Raw genomic sequence first — 19,172 nt, forward strand, 5'->3', positions numbered from 1 at the left:
GTAAAAAGTGTCTCTCGATCTTCCTTAAATCCCCCTTTAAGTATTGAAAGGCCACAACAGGGTCTCCCCAGAACCTTCTCTTCTCCAGGTTGAACAACCCCAACTCTCTCAGTCTTTCCTCACAGGAGAGGTGTTCCATCCCTCTGACCATTTTTTTGGCCCTCCCCTGGACCTGCTCTAGCAGGTCCCTGTCTTTTCTGTACTGGGGGTCCCAAAGCTGGACAAACAGAAATCACAGAACTGTTGTGGTTGGCAGGGACCTCTTGAGATCATCTAGCCAAACACCCCTGCTCAAGAAGGGCCACCTAGAACTGGCTGCCCCGGACCATGTCCAGTCCAGTTTTGAACACCTCCACAGACGGAGACTCCACGACCTCTCTGGGCAGCCTGTTCCAGTGTCTGATGATCCACGAAGCAAAAAAGTGTTTTACTTTGTGCCCACTGGCTCTTGTGCTGTCACTGGGCACCATTGAAAAGAGGCTGGCTCCCTCGCCTTCATTCTCTCCCATCAGGTATATAGACACATTGATAAGATTTCCCTGAGCCTTCTCTTCCTCACGCTGAAAAGTTCCAGCTCTTTTGGCGTCTCCTCATATGAAAGATGCTCCAGTCCCTTAATTATCTTTATAGCCCTGTGCTTATAGCCCTGTGCTGGACTTGCTCCATTGTGTCCATGTCTCTTTTACTGGGGAGCTCAGAACCAGACCCAGCACTCCAGGTGCAGCCTCACCAGTGCTGAGCAGAAAGGAAGGATTACCTTACTTGACCTGATGGCAATCCTGTTCTTAATGCAGCTCAGGATGCTACTGGCAAACACAAACAAGCCAGGTCTTGCTGAAACTGCACGTCACATCAATGAGATTAATTTGTCCCAGTTTTGGAGATCTACATTTAAGTTAGTCTGCTGTGTTTGCTTTCTAGTCAGGGGAGAGAAACATGGTCTTCCAAAGCGCAACTTGTCTAACTCTGAGGTCAAGGTCTATGGTAGGCCAGTTAAATTACAGCTTAGCCTAGAGCTCTTCTTTGGCTACAAAGAAAACCCAGAACACTCACTAGCTGAGGTGCACACACTGTGCACACTCGAATCTGGACTGGTAAGTCCCACAATTCTTTTCTTAGTGTTTCAATTCTTTTCTTAGTGTTTAGTATTCCACAGTGACTACAAATGTATTAAGCACCTTGAAGTGTGGGCAAATCCCCCAGTCTTTGCCAGAATGGTTTTGTAGCAGAGCAGAAGGAAACAGGAGGAAAAAGAAAGGATTTCAAAGGTTATATAGTTGTCCTGTTCTGCCACATGTGCATCTTCATGGTCTTCCTACATTTTTATTGTTTGCAAGAACTAATTAGCTGTTGGTGGAGGATATGGAAGTGCACTTTACTTCACTTCTTTCCAACTGGAGAGACTGCTCTTTGGTACTTTGCAGTCTTTGCTATCTCACCTTCATTTCCCTTTCTGCCTTTTTTGTCTGATTTCTAATTCTCATTTGCTCTGAACTCAGTTTTTCTTTTTTATTCTCCTCCCATTTGTCAAGTCTCCACAACTAATGTTGTTGTTTTTTCACAGCGCTTTAAAAGTTTTGAGTACGGAGGCAGATGCATGGGGCAGTGTGCTAGTTATATAAAAAGACAGCTGTAAAAACATGTGCGACGGCAATTAAGCAAGAACTCTTAGAAGCATGAAGTCATTAATTCTAATTGCAGTAAGGCTCTTATAAATTGTCTCTAATATTTGAAATGGAGAAAAAGTCAGCTTCAGGCAGCATTCCAGCTTTACGTCCTCCACTTCCGTGCTACTGCAAGCAAGGGGACGGCGTGTGTCCTATTATCGGCTACACTGAGGATGCTTTACCTTCAGACATCCCTCTTTGGGCTTGCTGTCCCGCAGGCGCTGGAGCAGGTTCCACTTTAAATGCAGCAGAAGCAAGAGGCCAAGTTACCAGCCAGAGGATTATTCCCTACCAAAGCAATTCCCAGTTTCTTCATCAAATATTGCCAAGGCCCTGTCCTGAGTGCCTTCAATTACGCTTCAAGACAGCGGCACATTAGGGCAGTCAGCAGCATCTTCAAGAGTTGTTCAGCACCTCACAGACTGATAATTCAGTCACCTTAATTTCCTTAAACTCCAGAGTTGTTTCCAACAAGCAGCCACTCTTTTAACTAGCTGATACAGAGCTGAAGGATGAGGATATGCTTAAGCAAACCAGATGAAAACACACAAGGAACCCTGTTCCTTTCAGTTGCAGGCTGAAAGCTGATATATTACATGTCTGCATGCAATAAAACTTTTTTGTTTTAATGTTCCTAGGGAAGCTTGAAACTAAACCCTTGCAAAACATCTGGTTCAAACCTTCAGCATTTTAATATTAAATGCTTCCTGAAATCTGTTTGTGTAACTGTACCATGCAGGTTTGCTTCATAGCTTTATAATAAATTGTTTCTAACTCGTTTTGTTATCCTTGCACTGACTTTGGTATCTCCTGCTGATAACACAACATCAGTAATAGTGCTACTCCAAGTTCAATAGTTAGCTGATATCCCAAGCACAAATTCTGAAGACAACTGCATAATTTTTAGGTTTCAGCTTAGTATTGTCTTACGTTCAACTTCAAGGTTTTAATTCTCTGTTCCTTAAAATTAATTCAATTCCTTTATGTTATAGATTTGTCTTCCCAAATACAGTGTTCAGTATCACTTACAGGCACAGTAGGTCCCTTCTGCAATGTCTCTGGATCAGGCGTGAAGAAACTTTGCATGCCCCTGTGAACAACAGTTGTCCCGTTACCGCTGGGACTGGCATTGAGAACTTCGTGTCAAAGCCCTGGAGGGCTTAGAAAAAAAAAATTCAGCAGTGAAGTGGAAGACTTTTTCCATACTTAATAGTCATCCTGAGTGACCATGGATAGACAAGCAAAAGGAAATCAGAAAAGGCTCATACATTTTAAAGCACGCTAAGCCTTGTGAAGACGGTCTCACTGACCTCAAAAGCTGTAGTTTAATAGTTCCAAATAAAGCCACGTTAAATCTTGGTGTGATGCTCTAAGTTACGCAGGCTGATTTCATGCTTTCAGCTGGTTTCATGTTTGTGCTGAGCACAGTGCAGAGTCCTGACCTGGCATTGCCCGACCCTCCTCCAGACAGGGTAATCGTGCCGGCCTGACTCCGAGCTGCAGGGCTCAGGGCCTTTGGGATTCTGTCAGGCTGTGCTACTTTTGGGGCCTGAGCTGGTACTTTTGCAAGATGTGTAGCTTAGACTAACTCTAGCTATCTAACTTAGGGTAGCCTCAGATCCTCCATCTGAGGCCTTCCAGCATGACTGAGAGCATCTCAGGAGCTTGCCTCTCTCTCCGTGCTAAGGAAGGAGCCTTGGTTCCTAACTTCGGCTACTCAGGTAGAACTCGAAGACAGACTGAATTCAAGCTGAAGAAGGCTCCAAGAGCCTTTGAAATACCAGGGAAAGCAGAAACCACTCAGGGGCTCCTGAAGCACTAGAAAGGATTAAAACCAAAACAAAAGCAAACTTCACACAACAAAAGTTCAATTCTATGGCCTTAAAAACCATACTAACTGCTAGAAAAGCTTTGTGCATGCTTTAGATTAGCCATGTAATTACACCATAAACCCCCACTAGGATTTAATTTCAGTTGAAAGCAGTGGAACTAACAGTGTGTTTACAAATAAAGCTAATTAAGATTTTGTAGAACTGGGGACTATTTCAAAAAAGTATCAAGAGATTTAATGTCAATATGTAGCACTTTGCATGACTCATAGAGTCTATAAATATGTACAGGTATTTTCAGCCTGATCATTACGTGACCGGCATAGCTCAGGACGAAATGTGAAAATACATAGTAGGAAACAACTCTTCCAAACAGCAAATAATTGTGTAAATATATAACTGGAACAAAATCCTACAGCTGATGTATAACACAGGAAATTCCATTTCAACGTATTTCTTGACACTTAATCCTGCCAGGTGGAATGGATCAACAAAAAGGGAGAAGTCACAGTACATTGTGAAAAAATGTTACACATTTGTGGAGGTCATCCAGCAGGACAGAAGGCAACTCCACAAAGCAGCTACAACTCTCATCGCTCAAGTTCAGCTAGGTTCAAGCTCAATGTCTGTCTGTACTGTTACAATTATTTATGTTTCAATTTATCAGTATCTTGCAAAAAGCCTATTTTTACTGAAATCCCTTTTCAAGCTATTTCCTTAATTTTCTTCCAATATACATGTATTAATTTAAATTCAAATATAGCAGTACTGGAATAACAGTTGGAGTGGGGAAAAAGACGCTTTCTACAACTTGCTCACAAAAGCTTCTTCAGACTGTCTCCAGTATGATTCAATATTAGAAGAGTACCTCATAATCTCCAACAGTGAGTACTGAATCATTTGCTTGTATTAGACTGTGAAAAAATGAACATGTCAGTACAATGTCGTGACATGGCGTACCATGGCTGATGGAAGCACTCAAATTCAGAGGAAAATAAAATATTAAGAAGAAACTGCTGAACATGGCAGCTGAGATAAAAATTGGAGTTCTTCACAATAGGTTACTGCAAATCAGATTTGGAATGTTAAAAGAAAAGAGAGTGGATATTTGATATGAAACCTGAAGGTATAATTGGTGAGATTTTTGTTTAATTAAATTCAAAACAGAAATGAGAGAGGAAAAGATTTCCAGAGTGAGCATGACTAATAACTGCCTTTCAAGAGCAGAGTGTTGGGTTCCTAAGTGCACTTCAAAGGTTAAATTTAAGCCCAAGATTAACTTCAACAGGCATACTAGCTCTAAACAATTATTTTGTCCTCAGGTTCCTTAGACCTCCTCTTTAAACCACTATATATATATGAAATAACATGAGAGCAAAGAACTAGGATTTGGTGTTCTTGTAAAAAGAAAAATATATATAAAATAATGCCTATTTCCATGTGGCTACATAGTGGTTTTAATAAAGTGTGAGGAATAACATCTAAGACAATGCAACACACTTTGCAATGTTCAAAATCAACTCCATTGAGAAAAGGAGCCCCACACCCACCAGGACTCCATGTCTCAGCATTAGCTTCGGTATAGATTTCCCTTAAGGACTGACTTTGCAAGGTGCAACAGTGTGTTTGACCAGAGACCCACAGAGACCTTCAGAAGATGGGCAATTCTGAAAATAAGCAGCAGGATCTGTGCCGCCCTGCGGCAAGGAATGCTGCTCTCCCTCCCTGCAGGGCTGAGACCGCCTGCTTTCTTGCAAATTCCTGTGAATTACAGGCGACGTGTTGAAACTGCCCTTTTTACCCTGGATCAAGTAAAGCTTCCTCTATGTCAAGTCAGGTCCAGAAAGACCAGCAGTAACTTTTGCTAATAAATTAATATTAGCGAAGATAAATGCCAAAAAGGAGGGGGCAAACCCTTGCAGTGAAAGATTAAAGTCTTTGTTAGGATTCATTACACATGTAGGCTAAAAACACACATTTCACAAGTGTCTGTAATAGATTGTCTTCCTTTGTGCAAATGTATTTTCCATTTACTCTCTATCTTGAGCCAAGCATGAGGCCCAGAGAGAGACGCTGCCCCTCTTCCTTCAGCCCAAGCCCCAGGGGTGCTTAACAAACAGTCTGGCCAAGGGATTGCGAAGTCTGCAAGGGTGCCTGCTTGGTATTGCCACAAAAGAGAACTTGAAAGGTTCTGTGTAGTGATGAGTCTTGGTCAAGGACTTAGCAGCATTTCAGTAGGCCAGCAATTCATGTATATTAAACCAAAACACATACTCCCCATCCATCATTTTCAGAAAATAAGAGTGGAGCTATCTTAATTTTTAATGCAAACTGAGGACTCGCAGTTCCCATTAGATCTAACAGGCTCTCCACTCTTCCTGATAATGTGTTTAAAAATAAAACCCTCAAATCTCTTGCCTAAGCAGCATTAATCACGCCAGATCTTAACCATCAATCATCAGTTGGCTTTTATGAACTATGAGGTAAACAAAGAAGAATGGGATGTTTTAAAACTGCTGCTACAGACCATAGCCACAGACATCTACTTTCCCCGTCTCCTCTTTGACTTCAAGGGAGTATTATTGCTGAACATCACAAGGTGGGATATGATTTGCTAACAATACCTGTCCATATTTTATATCAAGCATCTGTTAGCATTTAAATATCTCATTTCAAAGCATCCCAAACTTCATGCAGGTCAGATCCTGGACATATTTCACACACATGGATTGACTGAAGAAAATCATTAAGAGGGCAAACCCCCAAAACATTAGCAAGTATAATGATGTACAAAATGCCAGAATTTGCTTATCTCATTTCAGACTCTACTCAAATGCTAGCCTGCATCTGGATTCATGATTTTTTTTTTTATTTCTATATCTTCAGAAGGTATATGAAGAAGGCCATTACATAATCCGGTAGGTTTTTTTATAGCAAACTAAAACTATGCTGAAGAGATTAAATGTTGGAAGCTGTTTTTAGCCAAACTAATTGTAACAATTTCACTAAGAACATTAGCTGCAGATGTCTCCTAAGGTAAAAAGCAAGACGATGGAAGAGCTAGCAAGATGAAAGGTGACCGACTACAGAAAAATAGCAGTCCGAAAAACACTGAATTATGCAATTCTGCCCAACGCTCCCCCTAGTGGTTTTGCCCGCAGGGATGAGCATGAAGTCCCATCCACGCAAAATCCTCCAGCCTAATGACAAACCGTCCCGTTAATAGGATTAAGTACCTTCTCATCAGATAAGTAGAACATGGCAAAATCCCCGACACTCCCAGCAATTAGATCAGAACACAGCCCGACCCCTTCCTGACGCAGGGAGCAATTTTGCAGAGGAGGTGTTTCAGTATTAATGGTAAATATGTTGGGGTTTTTTTACTTTTCTTTGGTAATGGGTTTGTATTTCTTTGCCAAGTTAATTGGTCTTTCACTATAAATGTACAGGTACAATATGCAAGTAACTATAGAAGTAAATCCAGGCTATAAATAAACCCGGGCTCTTAATTTATATATGCACTTGCAGCTGATAACTGCATCTCCAAGAAAGCTATATTGGCTCACGAGAAGGCACTTAAATACTGTGTTCACTTAATCAGATGAGAATTATAAAGTGTAGTTGCATAGTTTCTAAAAAATAAATCTTTCTCCTCTAACTGCTCTTGGGAGAGAAATAAAGCAAACGGCATTCCGTCCCCTTATTTTGTAGGAATTTCTTTCAATTGCTGTGTTTGTTTACAAGACTGATCCAATTGCCAATTTCTTGGCACACCTATTACTGCATCTGCTATATTAAGTATTATCCTGAAGGACGATTAAAGGAATTGGATGTTTGGACACAAGGAAGGGAACAACATTCTAGAAATTTCCATTTTCAAATTTGGCAATAATGTTTAGTATGGATACGTTTATAATATGAACTAAGAACATGGTGTGAGATCAGTAATTAGCGTGTTTCACAAGGTAGAAAAGAGACAGACTGAGCTGCATAAACTTTCGGTTTTATATATGTATGTCCTGATTCTGTTAGACCACCGTGCACACTCAGTGGAATTAATCTAGTTAGTCTGAACAGATAATTACAAATGAGGTCAGGCTTCTTTCTTACTCATGTGTTTTCACTAGCAGTAGCATTTAGGTGTATACTAAAGATCTCAGAAACCACAGCTGAAGTCAAAACTAATGTGACTTGTATAATACTTAGTAAACATTACACCTAGGCATTTGAGCATCATTAAGGTGCTTACATGTAACTGCATCAACCTGCTTCTTTAACAGAAAGAAGATGAAGTCCTCTTGGTTATTTATAATACATGTGCTATGGCTGAACGGTCATCAGTGTGCACCGACAAGGCAGGAGGAAATGAATCTCCGGGAAAACCTGAAGCGTACGTATGCTATTTTACCAGGGCTGTGCTGGAAGCCCCTGGGCTCAGGTCTCCAGTCAGGCTTGCCCTGGCACATTTCGACTTCCACACTCACTGGCAACAAGAGGATCCGCTTTCGCGTGTGGAGCTGAGAAACCATCATATAGCTGATGACATGCATCCACACACACACAATGGGGAGACAAGAATAACCGAGATGAGAAACTAAAGGGATTAACAGATAAGCCTCCCCTTACAAAAAAAGTATTTACAACATTTTTATAGATTATTTGGTCCTTCATAGATCATTAGAATATAAACTGAACCCAAAATGCAGTCCAATGGATTTTTAATTATTTTGGTTGCTTAAATAATCTTTGCAAATATTTATTCTACAATTACATGCTTAGCTGTAAAAGACGGTTATTACAATTAATTGAAATAAAATTACTTCATTTAGAAACAAAGCAGCTATTCTGCACATACTCACCTTTAAGCATGGCTTTATTTTGTGGATAGGAGTCCCAAGAAGTCATGAAATATTCCTTTGCTTCAGTCTACTTTAATAATATTTCTGTAACAAACAAAAAGTTCGGGGAGGGGAAAAAAGATATATATAAAGGACAAAATGACTGACGTGTGCTTTTGGCAGTTTCAGGGTGATGTGTTCTTTACTTGTTTTGTAACTGCAGTGATACTCAGGGTTATTTCTGCAATGGGAACAAATACAGATAAAGGATATGCAATCATGGAAGAGCTTCAAGGTGCAACATGTAGGCCAACCTGGCTTTCACCAAAACTCTATGGTCATTACCTCACAGGAAGTCTAGAGATGTATTTTTATGAAAGCAGGTTGAAGGCATCTGTAAATCTACATTTTCAAAATGTTAAGGGAGACTGTCACAGACTGCTTTCAGATCAAAGGTAAATATATAGGTTATTATTTCATTAGGAAGTAGATGAGTAATCCCTGGAGATATCCAAAACCCACGATGAGGTCCTGAGCAACCTGCTCCAGTTGACCCTAGAGCAGGGGGGTTGGACTCTATGATCTCCAGAGTGCCTTCCAGCCCTCAGCTGTTCTGGGATTCAGTGATCAGTAGAGGGACAGCCAAGTATATAGTTTGAGTTATACCCAGCTGATCACTGGCAAAGGCTCTGGGACAGATTCTTATCTGATGGAAATTGTCTTGGCTCTGTGTTATCCAGCATTCACTATCTCAAGATTTGGCTCTGCAACTGTAAGGAAATATAGAATTGTTTCATTCTTCTTCGTCATCAGCGCATGACAATTTGTGCTAGTGTTAAAATTTGATTAAGTCACTGTATAATTTGTCTTTTTTTAGTATTATCTGAAGTCGGAGAGAAGTATGTAGATGAAGAGTTAAAGAAAGCTTTGATTGGTATTAAGCAGATGAAAATTATGATGGAAAGAAATGAAGACAAGCATGTAGATCTGATGAAAACCTTGAAGAAGAGCAGTGAAGAAAAACAGGTAACTGAAGTGCATCTGGGATTTTTGTTTGTGTTTTTGTTAAGTTATGGATATTTTTAATCACAGATGAGGCAGGCCGTACATGGATTTAGCCTACCTCCTAGGAGTGGTACAGTATGGCATTGTGCTTAGGCCAATAAGCAAACCAGAAGGGGTCTCTTGGCGTCTCTCGTTTTCTGGGAAGAGTATAAACCGCATCGTATGTACACTCTGAGCAGCATACATCTCTTTACATGGTCACATAGCAAAGCCAGGACTGATAGGAAACCTTTGCTTCTGCCCCTTTCTCTTACCAGTGGAAGAAAACTCTCATGGCACCTCTGTGAAGGTTCTCACTGCCTGTCTCCTGGAAGCAGGACTTGGGCCAACAGACATCCTTTTCTAGCCTATCAGGAACCCGGATGTTCAGATTTCAGGAGTCAAAACATTAGTTGGTATTTGCCAATTTCTTCAGAACGAGCTTGCCTGCTGGCAGGACCCTGGCAGACTAGGGCTTCAACCCTGAGGGAAGCTTTCAGACTGCGCTGGGAATAGCTTAGACATTCAGCCACAGGGAAAAATTAACAGGATGTCCCTTGGCTAGAAAGATGTATTTCTAAGGAAAGATGGAGACTCTTCACCTCTAACCACGCAATCTGGAAGAGGCACCAGTGAGGCAGGCGGTGCTCTTGTTCAGTGCTTTATTCCAGCGCAGTCTGAAAGAGTGAGCATTAGAAGTATCAGGCCCTTAAAGAATAGAGAAAAGCAACAAAAAAGGGCTTATTTGTGGAACAGGTGAATACTGAGGATACGCTATGGAGAAAAAAGATCCAAGTTGAGCACAGAACCTTGTGAGAGATTGAATGCTTCTTGCACAGAAAAACATGTGTTTTTTTCATAACCTCAAAGATCCAGGTAGACTGTTTGGTTTTGTAGGCTGTGCCCTCTGAGGGAACGACAGAAAAACCCTATAAGAAAAAGTTTTTCAGTTTTCAGTCCCTCCATACGTGACTGCAGCTGAGAAGACAACCTACCCTAACAGTTAAGGATTAGCAAAACAAGGGACCATAAACAGCCAAAATGAGTGGTCAACACTGGGATAACTATTTAGAATATTAATCTGAAAATCGCCCTCAACTGAATCTTTTTTCTTACTTAGCAAGCCTTGCGACTTATGGATGAAGTAAAGGAAAGATTAGAAGAAGAAGAAAGACAATGTCAAGTATCTTTGAATAATTTATGGGATGAATGTGAATCCTGTTTAGAAAGTGCCTGCATGAGATTTTATACAACTTGCAAACACGGTTTGTCAACATTTAGAAGAAAGGTAGGAAGAAATTTTGTATCTGAGAAATACTCTTGAATTCACCTAACAGTTTTAGAGACAGCACATCTTATTTTCTCAATGCCAGCTCTGCCAGTTATATCAGGTTCCTAAAACTAATTTGATTTGGAGGGTGTGGAAATGTGAAGTTATATGGCAGCAAATATACATAATTACATTCGTTGAACATTCAGCCAAAATGAGTTTGGCTGCACCCTGGCATCACTCCAGGGACGTTGATTATTCCCCTGACTCCGACGGAGTCATTCCAGATATACAGTGCTGTCTCTCTCAGTAGAACTTGCATTAAGATGCTCAGTACCTGTTTGTGAAAAATACCACATAGATTCTTTATGGTCCATTTGAAAATCAGCAGAGTTAAAAGCATAGATATAGTTAGCAAAATTCCATGGGAAAAAAAATGACCTACTTATGCAACATCATTGTCTCCTATACTTACTTTACTCTTTTAAGTAACAGAACAGCTTTAAAATGCTTAACTGTTTTTTAACAGAAGAAACTGTCAGCAAGGCAGATTCCCCTAATTCTACCAAAAAGAAAATATGCTTTCCTGGCTCGGTACATTATTATTACAGGATTTAACAAAATTGTAATCACATTTTTTATTTGGGCATATACTTTAAGTGCAGCTTAACAATTACTGCAATTACTGCTACTGAAATTTTAGCCAGATTACCTAGCTTTCACATCCCCAGGCACTGAAAAATATGATAACCTAAAAATGAAACATGGTGTGTTTCAGAAGTGACAAGCTTTAGAGCAAAGGTGTTTAACATTTGTGCATATTCTTAAAATTATTCAGGTAAAAATGTGGAAGATATTAAATTTAAGCCGATTGGTGATACTTTGGGCTTTTTAGATACCTGGCGTAGATACCTCTTGGACTTTCAGCTGTGGATGTCAGGTTGAAATCATTGCAGAAATAGTTATATAGCGCACTGTCACTGTCTTTGACCCTCTTGGTAACTTCCTCAGTGAGCTTATATGGTTTATCCGAAGCATTCAAAGTAAGAAACGTGTTGTGACCTGAATCGTTTCTACAAAAGAGGACAAAGATGACGGACGTTGCTGATGACACAGGCAGCAAGGGGCAATACTGGCTTAGGCTGCTCCTGCAGTGCCGTTTCACAACGCATCTCCCCCCTGAGCTGCACTATCGGCCAGATCAAGCGCTGATCTGATTTTAAAAAAAAAATGCGTGTATGTGTATGTGTATGTGTTCAGCAGGGTATTTCTTAACCCTTGCCACTTTCCTAATGCCATGAAGCGTGGCTCCACAAAACATTGCGTCTGCTCAGGCGAAGGTAGTGAGTTAACGCAAGGAGCAGGGAAACAGTGGCTGAGACCCAGCGACTGGGAAATCTGCAAAGCAGAGTCGACACTCAGCCTCTTCCATCTTCAAAGCATGGACTCAGGGCCACTGCTTCACCGATTTTAATGGCTTTCGGTTTGTACAAGAACGTGAGGCCACTGGTGAAAGTGAGGAGGGTGTTTACAGGTCACAGCGAGAACAATTGCCTTCTGTTCCCTGCACTGCACATAAGCACCACGCAACTGTTTCCAAGATAAAGTCCAAATTGTTTGTCGGAAGAAACCCAAGCGCCAATACTAACTTCGAGCCTCCACAGCTTCAAGGCCAACGGGCAACCCTTTTACTCCAGATCTGATCTGGAGCTAATGATTTAGACTGGATGTACTTTCACTCTTCAGAGCCTAGTGTCTTAGATTACTTTGGAGAATATGCTGTGATTGCAGTTATTAAGAGGGCATTTTTTCTATGGGTATTTGAAAGAGAAAAATTAGAGACACTTCCCTGACAGATGAAAAACCGGTAACTCATCAGGCAGCTGATCTATCTCCTTCTTATACACAGGTTGAAGATTTTTTGAGGAAAATACCTCCGCTCATTTTTACTTCTCATGAGGATCAAGGAAAAGACATCCAGTTTAATGAAAAGCCTGAGAAAGAGGATACTCAGATAGTAAAAATGGAAGATTTATTTAGCCAACTACTATCAGACATGGGCTCGATATTTGACAGAAGTTTCACTTTTTTCAAGCAGATGCAAAAAGAATTTGACCAGTCTTTTCAGATGTATTTCATGTCTGATCTGGACTTGAACGAGTCCCCCAGCATGCCAGCTTTACCTCAGGACACCACCAGAAACGACGGCTCACAGAAAGGCTGGGGTATACCTGCCTTCTTACAGATAGTTTTTGATTTCAGTAAGACGGTGTTTGAAGGTGTCAGTGAGGTGATTACCGAAGTATTTGATGAATACAGAGATAAGAGAAGAGATGTGCCAGAACAAGCCAAAGGCAAGTGTTGGAAAATGAAAATCAACTGCACTGTCAATGACATCAAACCCCTCAGGATTGCTAAACTATGGTTAATGATTCAGTTTGTGGTATGTTAGTGCGAGATACAGTATGGAAGCTCTGGAGGCTTCTTGGTTAAACAGGCATGGGTCAAGGATAACTTTATCAGTTAAATTAGAAGGTACAAATCACCCAGAAATCTCAAAGCGACGTCACAGGAGGACTTATGGGTCCTACACAGCCTGATTTTCATGGCAATTCTCAAAGCATTCGCGGGAGTTCCTCAGGAGCGCTTGAATTCACGACGGATGTAGGTTTTCATAAGGCTGACTGACAGGTCTGATCTCAGCGTTTGTCAAGATACGATATGTATCATATCACATTGACATGTCACCAATTCTAAAACATTAGAGTAAGTCTATGACATGTCAAGGCATATCTCTGCCCTTGCCCTTGTCAAAAGACATTAAGCTCAGCCAGACAGCTGCAAGCCCCGTTCTAGGCTACCGCAGCAATGCAGCGTGCCAGTCAAACACAGACCAGCCATTAGGTTTTCCAGGGACCAGAAAAATTCTGGGCGTAATGTTGGTTTCAGGTGATAACTCTCAACAGAGGAAACAACCCTCGGTCAACTTTTAGGATACAAATAAGCCTTATCCTTTGTATCTATCTAATGCAAGTAGAAAAACAAGCACCATTCAAATACATGCTGGTGCCCATCTATAAAGACATCACAGCAAGGACATGCTGGAACTCTTGAATGGTAGGTGACATACCACTATATAGTCATCAGGAAATACAAAGTTAAGTGATTCTACAACAGCGTTTTTTAATTTTACCTGTTATCATGACCCATATTACCTCAGAAATAAGCTTGACATCTTGACTTCTAAGGGTCAAAAAGACCTTCTCTGAACACATGCTTTATAAATAAGAACACGCACGTTTTATAAGTAACGTGTAACAGTATTACCAGCTGTTTGGCTATTAGTGGGGAATACACTACTATGACTTTATAAGGTAATATACTATAGTGGCATGAATTCCTTGAAAGAAAACATGATTTGTATCTTCTCCTGACTTCTACTTTCTAATGTTTTATTCCTTTTTTTGGAGGGGGGGAGGGAGGGATTTATGCCAGATATTTTGGATTACGGGCAAGAAATTATATTCTAGCACACAGATTAGGTAACAAATGTGTATTTATCAAGACCCTACTCTTGATGGCAGTCTAAAAATACTGTGGCTTCATTCTAGATCCTGACAGAAGTGGCATGTTCTCAAAAATTGTGTCAGGGCACCAGAGGCCTCTGTGCAGGGAGCTTCGGGAAAACTCCTCTGGATGCCCGCAGTTTCACGAGAGATGTCAGAAATGTCAAGACAATCTTTTGCAAGGTAAATAGCTATTTTCTGATTTTTTTCTGTAATGCATTGATCACTGGTTTGTAGATTTTGAGGCTGACATTTTCTGCTATGCTGTTTCCATATTTTTGGAACGAACATTCAGTCACTGAGTTTTTACTGTCGCTACGGACACAAACACTATTCCTCGTTCCAGATGATTTCAATTCCCTTTCCCCACTGTCTCCACAGAGTGTCAGTATAACTCAGTTGTTAACATAAAGCTAGAGGTCCAAAGACTCCATAACAAAATACCTTACTCCTTTTTTTTTTTAGCATTATTTAAACACCAACCCAAAACATGCCCCCTTGCTAGACTTCTGTACTTCAGTCTTCTGTACTTCAGAGAGAAAAGATGAAGTTACAAGACATACTACTTTCTTATACGCTTCATGCTAGCTCTCTTTTCTGACAGATTGCCCAAACGTTCCTGAACTGCACATCAAGATTGATGAAGCCTTTAAGCTGGTTAATCTCTCGGGGGAGCAGTATAAGCAGATTCTCCAGGTGGTTCAGCGTCACACAGAAGACACTTCCTACTTGTTGAACAAAATGAAAGAAAGATTTGGGTGGGTGTCTGAGTTATCCGATATGACCATCGGACCAGAAAACATTTTCAATATAGTTAAGGTAAGGGTTATCTTCTGAAGGGAACTATTGCACAGTGCTGTCTATGCTTTGCTCATACTTACACTCTTGCAGATTGTGGATGTTTGTACATGTGTAATATTTGTTTTTTACAACACAAAGTTCCTACTCATCTTCAATTTATGTACCCTTGATAATCCCTCGATGAGCCGAAACTCTAGAGATTAGAGACTATTTTCCTCCAAATCCTTTTAGCTTGATGGATGGCTGACAGGCTAACCCGAATCACTGTCTAAGAGTAAACTGATACTAACAGCTTCAACTGGCCTCAGATTACCTTCCCAGATAAATTTCACTGTACCAGTCAGTAACACATACTTACTGGATCACTGAATATCTAGCTATATGTCTATGTCTGTACCTATATATCCCAAAGCTCAAAGGCAGCAAATGTTATGCAGGTTATTGCAGTGGAACCTGCATATCTTTAACAGCATCTGTCAATATTCCAATAAACCCATGGTGATTAACTGTACCTCACACACAAGAATATATCCAAGGTAAATTCAATCCATTTTCCTGGGCGAGGGACAAATCCTATTCTCCCTTCCAACTCAGAAATCCAATGTACTACTATTACTACAAAACTTTATATGAAATGATTGTGCAATCCACCAAAAATCACAAAATCGGGAATAAGGAGACAGGCAATACTTAAGCACACTTTCCCAACCGAGGCTGAGCTACCTGCTCTAGAAAAATAAAGCTACAGAACTAAGTGTGGCTTAGAAAAACAACTAGGAATGAATAACTTCAATCACACATCTTTGTCCTCAAATTAGTGGGACAACTCATACACAAGTTTTCATTAGGAGATCAGAAACTCTTAATAGATGTAGTTCATGCTATAAATATTAACATGCAGCTTAATATGGTCTTGCAGTGCCATGTCAGCTCTTCCCACTGCCTACAATAAGTTTTGGCATAAATTCAGCCACCCACTGTCTTTTCAGAAGAAAGTAATTTAAAGAAAGCAGACAAATCTAAAATAGTCCTCTGTTTAATTTTCCCCTATTAAAGACAGTAGGCACAATAGGCATAAACAAAACTGAAAGTATGCAGTAGTTTGTAGGGTCTAAAGTACTGATTTGTTCTCTTCTAGGTGGTACCTGGGGATCCCTCTGGTAAAAATGAAACCATGGTAGATGTGAATATTCTGACTTCACCCACTTTCACCATTAAAGTTCCTCCCAACTTAGACCCAAAGACTGCTGAATTCATTGAATACATAGCTAGGAAAGCACTGCAACTGTATAAGCAGAATTTTTAGTGGTAAGTTCATTCTTTCTCCTTTCATAGAGAATGCAATTCTTTATAAGAGATGTTCACATTGCAGTACACTTCAGTTGGAACAGGATTCAGTCATGGTATATTCAAGACCATATCTTCAGAAATGACACATTGATTGAGAGACAAACATAAGCGTTACAGAAAACAAAAACAAATGCTCAATGTTCTAGACTGCAAAACACAGACACAATGATATTAAAAGACTTCTTTAACTGTGAAACCCTCAATCTTTAAGTAACATCTGGGATGAGGTAATGTGATGATAAATGTTCCTTCAGGAAAGAATTGCCTCACAACCATAGTCTAGAACCTTGGCATTGGAAACCATGTCTTGTGTTCATTAACCACGAATGCACTGCAATTACCACAGTTCATTATGTTTCTCCTTTTAGGTGGTGCTTAAGAGCATGCTCCTTAACTACTTTTTATGATAAAGGAGTGCAACGTTAGAATCAGCACCAGGACTTGAAAGAGCTGTCTTACCATAATGTTTTCTCATTAGCAGCGCTCTGCTCAGATTAAGCGTTAACAGTGTCTGTGGTTTGACTCATAGGAACGTGCACAAAAAGGTCCTTCTCATGGACTTGTAACCATTTTTGTAGAAAAGGCTCACAGAGGCCTCTCTCCATGCTTAGAAGATTTCCGGATGGGGAGGGAAGAACCAGACAGAGAGGCAGGGGAAAGCAATGCTTCATATTCTCTAACCCAACAGGGAATCTCCAGGAAAGATGGGGTGGTTTCAGGCAGCATGACGCAGCTCTGGGGGTAGCCAGGCACCCAGGGAAACCCAGGGGGCTTCGGGGTGCACAGCTCTGGTGGCCTCTGACTCTCACGGTTGGCCCTCCCAGGGGCCAGAGCCACAAGAGGCGCGAGACCTACAGGCAAACCACTGCAGAGTCCCCCCAATCTTTTGAGGAGACATTAGATTTGGACATGGCTCCTCTTTAGGTCACAGGTATCCCATATCCTCATCTCGGCAAATGAAGCATGACCTGAATGCACACAGAAGTTTCAGGAGGCACATGAAAAGGATTCAGCATTAACAAAGTAGATGAAGAAAAGAAATTTTCAGCATTTTATATTGACTCTGGTTATTCTTTCGAGGTCAGACTCAGTTTTTAAACAGATGAAAGAAATCACTTCCACCGGAGAGCCTGAGGTGGGCTGCAGAATTTAGACAGAATATAATAAGCTTCACCATGAACTTTGATTAGATAAATATTGGTGAAATGATGTATATATTATATTTAAAATAGATACTTTAAAAAAGTATTTATAAACATACAGGAGAAAATGTTTATCAGTTTCTCTACAGTTTTCCTTCAAAATTCTCTTTAATTTATATGTAGTTATTGAGGATATATACTATTTCAGATCATGCAAGACAAATCTTCAAGGCCTAATGTAACAATATTAATTTCTTTAGTCTGGTTATGATTTTTAACCTGAGTGTCAGTCTCATTTGTCTGTGCAACATCTCTTGTGTAGCCATTTCATACCTGAGAAAAGTAAGTGGCATTAATTTCCAAATCACAATACCATTTTAAGTTCAGTTTGCACAACAGAGTCAGGGTACATGAAAGTCTGATGAAAGTGAAGAGATAAAACTTGGAAAGATCTACAAGAAAGGAAAAAGAAAAAAAGGCAGTTTCAGTCTGTTTTTTATGTCATGTATACTTCTACAGCAGGGCACTGATACATTCCCCATGCACTTATTTTTCTAACATCTTTTTCCTCAGTCCAAAACCAAAATGTTTAATCAATTACTTTTTTTTCCTCCTAGGAAAGAAAATGCATGAAATCTTTGTTCCTGAAAACCTGTATACACTCCATAGGTGAAATACCCCTAAGCTCAACATACAGCTAATTGCTAAATGACTATGGTTAAAATAGTTGCATATAAATGAAATTTTGCTTAGTAAACACTGTGACATATGAGCTGTCAACTGAAGACTGTAGAGATCTTTTAATGCAAAACCAAATTCAAATAAATTTTAATATTAATTTATTTAAATAAAATTTTATTTATGTCGCAAATAGCTATGGCCCTGGTTATGTAAAGATTTAAGGAAATAATCAGCTGTAAGCATACAAATAAGCCCTATTTGCATACTTAAATGCAAGCACATTCTTAAGCCTTTTCAAGATTGGTCCCTACAGATGTTGCACATTCAGCTAAGTCTGAATCAACCAGATTTCCATATGCATGTAGCATACTATTTTTCAGTGAAAATGTTCTATTTCTTCTACTAGTTGCTTTTTATGTTTATCATGTACATTAAATGACTTTTCTGAATATGCAGTACTGAGTAAGTCTTCTGCCTTTGGCATTTCTTACTTGCAGTTCGCCTCTAGAGTCATAATTAACAGGGAATCCTTTATGGGAAAAGATGTTTGTTTTTTCCTAAATTATACACATTAGCTTGCAATGGTATTTGCAAATTATAATAAAGGTTAAGAATTGATCTATCTCACAGTCAGAAGCAGAGCTCTAGGGGGTTTGGTTTCATTTGCTGTGCCTGGCATTTCTAAGCGTTTTTTGCACGCTGTTACATTCACCATTTCCAACTGCATCTCTGCTAAATAAACTGCGTTCCTCTCAAAGTGCACAAACCCATCTGTATAGACGAGTATGGGAAAATAATCATACCCTAATTACACACCTTTTCCTTTGCTTCTATACGTGCAAGTACACACATTTATGCAAGAAAAAAGCCACTTCATTGTTTTAATTAGTGTGAAACACACGTTTTTCCTGCCTGCTGTACGGAGAAGTAGCACTTTCTAGTCCACAGTCCTCTGCTCCATTCGACCGCCATTATATGTGCCTG

The 19,172-nt window shown here is 40.1% G+C and overlaps 1 protein-coding gene across 1 annotated transcript; it reads left to right on the forward strand.

The window, feature by feature from the left end:
• Positions 1-7,783: 7,783 nt before the first annotated feature.
• Positions 7,784-16,321, forward strand: CLUL1 (clusterin like 1; the record flags this gene model as incomplete). Its single annotated transcript, XM_081996774.1, has 7 exons — positions 7,784-7,886; positions 9,212-9,360; positions 10,499-10,666; positions 12,558-13,002; positions 14,260-14,397; positions 14,819-15,033; positions 16,154-16,321. 7 exons carry the CDS (start codon positions 7,784-7,786, stop codon positions 16,319-16,321), a joined length of 1,386 nt encoding a protein of 461 aa, XP_081852900.1.
• Between the last annotated feature and the right edge of the window lie 2,851 nt (positions 16,322-19,172).

The sequence above is a fragment of the Phaethon aethereus genome (genome assembly GCF_964289735.1).
Source record: "Phaethon aethereus genome assembly, chromosome: 2".
NCBI lineage: Eukaryota > Metazoa > Chordata > Aves > Phaethontiformes > Phaethontidae > Phaethon > Phaethon aethereus.